Raw genomic sequence first — 9147 nt, 5'->3', positions numbered from 1 at the left:
TTCTCTTGCTTATTTGGGAAAATGTTCTGTTTTACTCCATTTGAGCAAACTCACTGTGGGAAAATGATATATCCAATCCTTTTTAACTTCAAGTTAAGGACAGACAAGAAAAGCAGCATAAATGCTGCCTGTCACGCTGTTTGTTTAGTACAAAACCACCTGTCCTTAAAAATAGAAAAACCTTTTCTCCACTGGGATTAAGCAGGTATTTGTTCCGTCAATCCACGTTTGAACGTGTGAACAGCTGGAGGTAGGTCAGTGTGTTCCTTACGCCTACAAGACACACCTCGAGGTATTTCGATTTGCGGTAATTACAACCCTAGAAGAGCGTTCCCAGCGCGTATGTGAAGAGGACGGCGAACATTCCTGTGGCTCATTCCATCAGCGTTTACATGTGCAGGAGTCCTGCCATGTTCAGAGACGCCTGTTCTCACGCGTTGAGTCTTACCGCTCACACAGGTTCTCAGTGGGCTCACTTTAGTTTCCTCAAGTAGTGCACTTGCCCCTTTAAGACACCTTTGTGCGAAATGTAATGTGTACGTCTGAATGTTTCTGATTTTATACGTTTTGATTGCGGCTCTTGAGAAGTAACCTTTAATGAATATTTTTGAGTCAATAGAGTATAATGTGTTTCCAAATGAGGAGAACTTGTTCCACCTGCCTCCCAGTGGCCCAGGTGAGTCAGACGTCTGACATGTATCAACGTATGTATTTGATACATCTGAACAAATGAGCTGTTTATAAGATACTAGGTGACCTGATTTCTATATATAAACACGTTATCTACAAAATCCACCCCTACATGCCTCTTCTCAGTCACACACTGGCGGCCGTGCTAAAGTACAACAATCATTATCCGACAGTAAACTTGTAAAAGTTCTCTACGGTGTGACTGACAGGAAACATTTTGTATTCTTGCCTTCCAGCGATGTGAAAAGACAGTTTTCCAAACCAAAGTGCCGAGTTAAGAGAGAAAGGGTCAAATATTTGCTGACAGATTGAGGCCATTACAGCTTTTCTCTGCCTCTCCTGAGATACATAATGTGGGAAATGTCACTCTGACATGAGAAGTCATCCAGGTGTTACGACTCTGCAGCACATCCAACACCTTCACTAACACGGAGTGAAAAGGATTATTACGGCATGGTTAAAGGGAGGGGGGGGGGGCTTCAAGTGAAGAGTTGGGGGTTTATATTTCGCATGTAGCGTATTTGAATGTCCTTATCTACGCACATTTATCAACAGTGAGTATAAACAGTGTTGCCAAATGATCAAATATTTTAACATTGTTGACAAGGTAAAACAATTACAATCATCATATAACTACTTGTAATATTTTACAAAATATAAAGTGTCAGCAGTATATTCTGGTAATACAAAGCTACCAACCTTTAAATAACAATGTAGAAGAAAAAGGAGGCGGACGAGATTTCCTTTCCATTGTTTTCCTTTATTACCATATTTGTGGAGATAATTTAATCAGGAAGCAAAAAATATACCAGACAATAAAGTACTAAAAATCTGAGATAGAAATAACCCCTCCCCCCCGGCCGCACCCCCCCACTATGTGGGTCTATGTGGCGTATCTCTTCGTCCACTGTTTGGCTGTCTGGTCATGCTCCGCTCTGTTGGCGGTGTACTGGGTGGCGATGCTTCCCACCAGCGGGTCGGCTGAGAGGAGACAAATAGCATTCATGTTACGTTTTGGCTGCATATAAAAAATATATATACATTAGTAAAAAACTCATTTTCTTTAATTATCAACAAGAAATTGTTTTAGCTGCATTGTAAAAAATTGTAAAAGGTGAGGGTCTCGTTCTGGTCGGGAAGATGTGTTGAGAAGTTTTAGTGCCAATTCAAATCTGTGTCCATGAGCAGAATCAGAGAAGTCCTGTCAGTCTTTTGCAGCAGGTGGAACAAGAACAAGAACAACCGACGTGTCAGCAAATCTTCTGTGATACAAAATGTGCTCCTGCTTATGGCGGTAATGCAGCAAATAAACCCTCTTTGGTTTCCCTCTTAGGAGCAACGTGCGCTGGAATCGGATGTCCAGGCGACGGGTTTCCTGTCAAGGTGGCGCCACGGACTACACTTAAACACAGTTTGAAATTCCTGTTGTGTAATAAAAAAAAACTGGAACGGAAAGAGGGATATTTGAACAAATGACGAGACAAAAAAACAACAAAAAAAAAGACGTTGCACGGCTGCTAGTGTGAAACGCTTCATGTTGCAGGTTCTGAACATTTAACACATAAGCATGTGAGCTAGTGAAGTCCAGCTGGGTTACCTGGGTTACAGTCTGTGAGCAGGGAGCAGATGGACAGCAGCACCTTGGAGATGGTGAGGGCGGGGCTCCAGTTGTCCTTCAGGATGTCCAGGCAGATCACGCCCTGGCTGTTGATGTTGCAGTGGTAGATCCTGGTGCGAAAGGTCACCTGAGGGCACACAAAGGAGTCATGGTGAGATGATGCAGGACTCCTCAATGGATGTGCAGTCCTTTGCATGCAGTATAAATGTTTTATATTCATCAATTCCAAAATGGAGTTTTGTTGTGGGTGGATCCACAGCAGAGAGTCTGATCCAATGAGTCATTCCACAAAGTCAACAAACTCTTGACACACTTCTCCATTCGGAGTTTTGGTAACATTAAGACTGAACTCTTAACTTTGTCCTTCAGTGTAAAACCTGCAGTAAAGGCTTCACTTTTTATCTGCAGGACGTGACCGCCCCCTGGTGGCTGGAGTGAGGTACTTTTAGATGTCAAGAAACACTGAATAGTGTGACTCACGGCTGGCGCACGCTTCTGCGTCTTTACGCCCTGTTGTGTCGACGCACTCGTTTCAATTCATGGTTCTCAAAGTCTTGCGTGTGTTGCAGAGCAATTCGCCTCCAAAACAACAGGCGGAGTAACATGTTTCTGTTGAAGACGACCTAGAGAGTCACGTCTTTGTGTGTGGAAGTCGTTGGTTTGTTCATTTATTTATCATAGACTTTATTGCCCCGTGCATCGCCAGTGCTGCTTTTCATCGCGGACACATTTGTCCCGTATGTTCCTCTCACAACTTCCCCTCGACCGGAAAACCGACGTTTGCGGAGATCTCCCTCCGTGAATCAGAGGCCATCCGCGCGTCCTTATAGTCCGCCAATGACGGCTTGTATAAGCGGTTATATTTATGGATTTTTTTCCGACAAAAGCTCTTCAATCTGATCCGTTCTCTCGTAAACATTCTTCGTTTTAATAATGGCAGCGTTGTGCTATGAAAACGGAAATGTGAGTAGTTAGCAGACCAATCGCAGCCTTGTTGGCTGCGAGAGGCTTGCGTAGCTTTTGACGCATTGGGAAAACTGGAAATTCCATGTTTTGGCCTTTTTGGCGTCGGTCGGCAGTGGTCGTAGCAGCAAAGACGGGGATGCATTTGATGCTCAGACAGCAGAGGCAGAAAGGGGGAGTTCTAACAGGTGCACCTTCAGCTTTGCAACTTCCTGCTGATGTTTACACAGTAAACCAAACACAAAGCTGAGAAACCAATTTTCTTTTTTTATGGTTTTATCCTGCTGGGAATTAGCCTTAGTAGAACCAACAAACTGTTTTTTTACCATTGTTCCCATCATAATGTCCGCAGTCTGCGCCTAAAACGGCCTAATTGGTCCAAATGAACCAGTGGGGACCAACAAATGAACCACTACCCAGCTACTGAGCGCACACAGTGGTTTATATTAGACACAATCAAAATAAAAAAGAACAGAGAGCTCTTATTATGTATGAGAAAACCAAACACATCAACAACTGATGTCCCAAAGCCTTTTTCCTCAGCGCTTTAGAGCTCAATTATTGTTGGTAAAAATATTAAAAACAGCATATTGTTACCATGAATTAAAATGTTGGACTTCTCACAGGATTTGATGCAGAAAAACAGCAGAATTATAACATCGATTACGGTTTCAAAGCTAAAGTACAACGCTAAATACGAAAACATCGCAGAAGAAACTTTGATCAAAATCAGAAAATGTGTCAGCTTTGCGTGTCAGATTATACGACCTTTTGAACAATAATCTCACATTTCATTTCAATTGGCCTCGTTTTAGAAGTATTTCACAGTCTGTGGCACTAAAGTAACTAACCAGTACCTTGGGGGGTTTGAAGGGGTAGTCGGGGGTGAAGGCGATGTCCAGGAAGAAGACGCCTCCCTCGTACACGGAGCCCGGGGGTCCCAGGATGGTCGACCTCCACTCATAGATGTTGTCTCCCTTGGGGCCGGCGCTGCAGGCAGAAAATAAATGAACAAACAAACAAACAAAAAGCGCTTCCATATCGACGCTGGGCAGCCGCTTGATGATGCAACGTCCACACAGCAGCTAATGATGAATGAATAAAGTCAGAGGCGGAAGACGCCCACGCTGAAGACCGTCCATACATCAGTAGGGATTATATGCTTGTGTTGTTTCAAGCTGCAGCAGCTGGATCGGCATCAATGGGGTAATCAATGCAGCGTGTGCTACGGCATGAAAGGAACATATTCACTCGTGCACTGTGCGCTTGTAACCAGATGAATTGTGGGCACATCTGAAGCTCGTTCTGGAGGACCAGGGAGGCCTTTTCGCTTACGTGGTCGGTAAAAACACAATCCCAAACAGACTCTGATCTGCTGCATGTGATGTAAAAAAAAAAAAAAAAAAGGAAAATCGCATCCAATCGAAGCAATTCGGAGATATTTAATTTATTCCAGAACCTACTTTTTTTTTTTTTTCTCTTTCTTTTGACCAAATTTTTAAAAAGCAGCAAAAGCGTCTCATGACGAGTGTGTTTTTGAGGAACTTTAAACTGGAGGTTAAAAAAATATATATATATACATATATTTAATTGGATATTTTACGCTCACGCCTCAGTAGGAGCGGCTGCCGAGTGGAGCGCCACGTCCTAGCGGCTCGGTGTGGGACGCTGCGTGTCGCTCAATATCAAACCGGCATGAAAAAGTTTCAACCTGCCCAACCCTACCAGTCAGATCAGCCTCAAACCAGTCGGGCCCCACTGACAGGTTACTGCTTAATGGATCTCAGAGGACACGCTGCAGGGTGTTTTTAGACAGTAGCAGATGGGTAGAAGTACTCATCCCTCATACTGTTCGCAGTAAACAGAAATCGGATCATCACCTCGTGCGTTTAAGCAAAAGTGCAACAACGCGATTAGAACACTGTTGGGAGAAATGTCACCGCCCGCAGGTGGAAACGAGGTGGAGTCAGTCACAGCCTCGTGGTGCCGATCCAGCTCATCGGGATCAGAAAGCTGGGAGTGACGACGCGAGTGCTTTGTGTCTGAGGTCAGGTGGTTTCGGTTAGTGCGGAGACGGAAACTCACCTGCAGTTCGGCGGAGGGTCCAGAGTGATGTCAGCCAGCTCTTTCTGAATCCTGCAAAGAAACAAGTGACAAGAGAAATAATGAGACGTCGTTCTCCGCTGTTATCCTGTGTGTGGAAAAAGGGAAGAAACTTCACACATTTGGGGTCAAGCAAACAGAATACAGGACGAACCGGGAAAATCCGCACGCAGCGTGATTTCATTTATAAAAAGGATCCAGGTTTTATATCTGCAACGGTGAGGCGCCAAATGATTGGAGTCTTCGGGTAATGACCACATTTTCACAACCGGGAGGCACAACTCGCATGACACTGTGATTTTGTTCCCTTTTTTTCTGCTTCACATAGAAAATAAACAGGGAAATGTCAGCATGTTTCGATTTTAGGGGGAAACAAAAATGAACTCAAGAGAGATGTGTGTGTGTGTGTGTGTGTGAGGTTGTGTTTGTTTTTCTCACAGGAGAAAAGGGAAGTTTTTATCTCCGTCCAGAGAGAAATTAGTACGACTTCCTCCTCTCAGATGGAGAGGCCTTCAGTCAAGAAAAAGCAGGATAATAAGAGGAAACCACTAATACATAATAGATTACAATGTGGAGTTGTTCTTGTTCGTGACCTTTTGGCGCTGGTGGAAAGCAGCTTGGAGGTCTTGCTCATGCTGGCTTTGCTCTCCCGTTTCTTTTTGCAAAGTACGTCCCTCTGTCTGGTCTGGCTGGAGGAAGGCGGCGATGAAGACGAGCTGGTGCTGGCACGGGAATCCTCATCCGACATTCCGGTTTGGAGTTTGGAGATGAGCCGGAACCTGAGGGAGCGACGACCAGAACAACCCAAACGAGCAGACGTGTTAACGCCGCCGCCGCTGCAGGAAGCGGACGCCAGTCGGTTTCATAACGCACGAGCCACTTTCACTATTTATAAACATACATTAGCATTTTTAACCGACGGTGGTTTTTATGTCCCTGCAGCCGCTGAAGCAGAAATACTGTCACGCTTTATTTTGGTGTTGACGGACCCAGATGAAGATGATGTGCTGTGGTTTGCTTTTTTTTAAAATTTATAAACATGAACTGGTTTACATAAGCAACAGCTGGTTTACCTGCCACACGCACACACCACGTTATATTTGCATTTTGCATGTAACTTATATTAAGTCAGATTTGTTTTCAGAACTAACTGCCGGTTTAACTAAGCTCTATCTGAGTCAATATTATTGTGGTGATTCAGAACTAATGGATGATGAGGACCGGGCTCGACGCGTGACGTCACTTAACGTAATCATCAATAGAGGTTTATAAAAGTCGGTCCGGTAGTTCGGGTCTAAGCTCCGCGGTTCTCCGGAACACGGAACACTTTTCACGGGTTAAAAGGTGGACGAGCCGCCGTTAGCCGACTAACGTTAGCTAGCGGGGTGCGCGGCTCACGCGCACACGCGTCCCAGTTAACCGTTTCGCAGCCGTTAACTCTGCTCACCAGAAGGGCCGTTAAACCGAATTTAATGGAGACGTTACGCTGGGTCGCTTATCAGGTCGGTGACCCCCTCCATCCCCTGTCCCCCAAAAAGCACAGCTAACGGTTGACCCCCCCAACCCATCTCTCGACTCCAACTGGGAATGCAAGCTCAGGCCCTACGACTTTGGGGGATGAGGCTACTTCCTGGTACAGCGTAGGGGAGGGGGAGCTGCTGGCTCAGGCATCCTTTATAAGTCAACCGACAACCGGGTGGCCGCGATAGAAACGTACCCCTCGACCCGACGGGCTGATCCCACATGGCACCGCGGCTCTTTAAGCTTAAAAACCCGAGCCCGCATTTCAAGGCCAAAACGTGACAACGACACGTTAAAACGCGTCGGACAAGCAGCCAGGAACCACTCGGCTCCAGCACATAGCCGGGTCCCGTTTTCCATGCAACCCAACCACCACCGTGTTGTTTATTTCCCTTTAAGCCGACGAACAGAGCTTCGACTTCGCGCAAAAAACAAAACAAAAAAACAGCCGCGGGGACCGGAGGACCGTCTCGCGCGCCCTCGACCACTCGGTGAAACATCGGTGTTGATTCGCGTAGCTCAGCTCGCGCACAGAAAACAAGAACTTACCCAGTCTATTGTGTCTGGACCTCCGCCACCGTCTCGGCTGCCTGGTGCCTGTCGCCCTCTGCGGAGCGGAAGTAGCCTGCCGCGGCCGCAGCGAGCAGCGCGGCCCCCCGGTCCTCCTCCGGGGACATTCACGCGTTATTTCACACTTTACTTATTTTACATGCGCTCATGTGGATTTATTGTAGTTGTTTTAATGTTGCGTTTAGAATCACTGTCCCCTGCCTGTTGTTTTTGCATTGACCTTAAACTCTGGGATCTGTTTCATCGCTGACCTCTGCATCTTCTTTGTGCTTTAACTTTATTAAAATCGTCCAGTTCATACGGATGAACACGCAGGCATGGTGGATCGTGGGCCCCTGGCCCTACATGCCAAAGCCCCCTGCCTTTATGAGCAAGAGACATTATACAAGTGTTAAGACTCTGTCTCCTCGTTGTCGGTTAGTCTCTTTTTGGCCGTTAAAATTTTCGTGTCTTTAAGTGTCTTTTCTTAGGAATAAAATATCGGTGGAAAGACAACCTTTCACTTTTCTCATTTGATTCATTTATTGCTGTCTGCATGTGAGGAGAAGAATGTCAATGATGGTTTGCCATGATAATGCAGTCACACCTCAGCATCACTTTACTTTCCTTTTTGTCCTGGTTTTTAGGAAAAGGTTAATAAAAAGGAGTTAAATGCTATGTATGCATAAACCATGGAAGTTATTTGTTGTGTAGATGTTTTAATATAAAGAACAAGTGTTGGAAAAATTTACATTTTTCAATGACGGTCACCCCATATACAGCTAACACTAGATACATGTAAATAAGAAACAAAACCCTTTTAAAGAAAGGCATTGTGAGGCCGTTCTCTCCATGAACAGTCTCACAGACCAGATGTGTCCCAGAGAAATCATTTGTTTATTCATACATCCACGGTAAGTAGCACTTTTAGACTCTCTGCCATCGTCACTTTGCTGCAGCTGGTGTTATCCGCCGTCTCCGTCTAATGAGGATGTCTCCTGCATGTGCAATCAATGCAATTGACCCGCCGCTTAGCCTCGGAGCCACTGCAAGCTGTCAGAGCTGCGTTACCATGGCGCCCGCACGGCCCCTCGCTGCACTGCGTGAATAGTTATCACATTTTTGGAAGAACAAAGAAGCAATTTGAGAAAAATGCAGACAAAAAGGTCTACATTATACGGATCAGTGTGAAAAGTGAACCGCCAGATCACCTGGTGATTGAGACAGGAGCTAATAAAATAAAGAAATACTGCTGCTGTAAAGCTGGGTAGCTCCGTTTTTTACTGCTACAATCACTGAAAAGCAGAAGCAGCATGTGTTTACAGTCCTACAGAGGAGTGGTAAAGCCAGTTAATGACGCGCTAACTCTGCTAATGTAAGCGTACATCACATGTGCACGTTCAATCATGGCTATCTCCACATTCACAGAAGCCGCCTAAATGTGAAACGATGGTGTGACAGCGGGCCGATGCTACGCTATGATTAGCCAGTCTGCATTTGAGGCGGCGGCACTTAGCAAAAGGCTTAATTCTTAATGTCTTTTGAGGTAGATTTCCTTGCAAAACCCTGAAGCGCTTCTCTGCAGGACACGACCTCTATGAACACGTGCACACGTTTTATGCACAGCATGTCGGGGCGGGACTAATGCATCAACAGCCCAACGTCGATTCAGAAAAAACAAGATGGCGCATTTTTCCAGTTTA

At 45.5% G+C, this 9147-nt stretch overlaps 1 protein-coding gene across 1 annotated transcript; it reads right to left on the bottom strand.

Moving 5' to 3' along the window:
- Positions 1-1429: 1429 nt before the first annotated feature.
- On the bottom strand, positions 1430-7807 carry LOC120810497 (ubiquitin-conjugating enzyme E2 E1). Its single transcript, XM_040165083.2, has 6 exons — positions 7445-7807; positions 5968-6153; positions 5357-5407; positions 4129-4261; positions 2288-2435; positions 1430-1671 (listed from the first exon to the last, which is right to left on the bottom strand). Exons 2-6 carry the CDS (start codon positions 6120-6122, stop codon positions 1574-1576), a joined length of 585 nt encoding a protein of 194 aa, XP_040021017.1. The 5' UTR covers positions 6123-6153; positions 7445-7807; the 3' UTR covers positions 1430-1573.
- Positions 7808-9147: the final 1340 nt, after the last annotated feature.

Source organism: Gasterosteus aculeatus, chromosome 20 (genome assembly GCF_964276395.1).
Source record: "Gasterosteus aculeatus chromosome 20, fGasAcu3.hap1.1, whole genome shotgun sequence".
In the NCBI taxonomy this organism is placed as follows: domain Eukaryota; kingdom Metazoa; phylum Chordata; class Actinopteri; order Perciformes; family Gasterosteidae; genus Gasterosteus; species Gasterosteus aculeatus.
This window is presented reverse-complemented; position numbering and strand designations above follow the sequence as displayed.

Bases quoted from the DNA above. Each gene is read 5' to 3' on its own strand.
- LOC120810497 (XM_040165083.2), bottom strand. From the start codon at position 6,122: ATGTCGGATGAGGATTCCCGTGCCAGCACCAGCTCGTCTTCATCGCCG. The intron at 4,262-5,356 runs GTGAGTTTCCGT...TTCTGCCTGCAG, and splicing joins GACCCTCCGCCGAACTGCAG to CGCCGGCCCCAAGGGAGACA. The intron at 1,672-2,287 runs GTAACCCAGCTG...GTCTCCTCTCAG, and splicing joins GCTCACAGACTGTAACCCAG to CCGACCCGCTGGTGGGAAGC.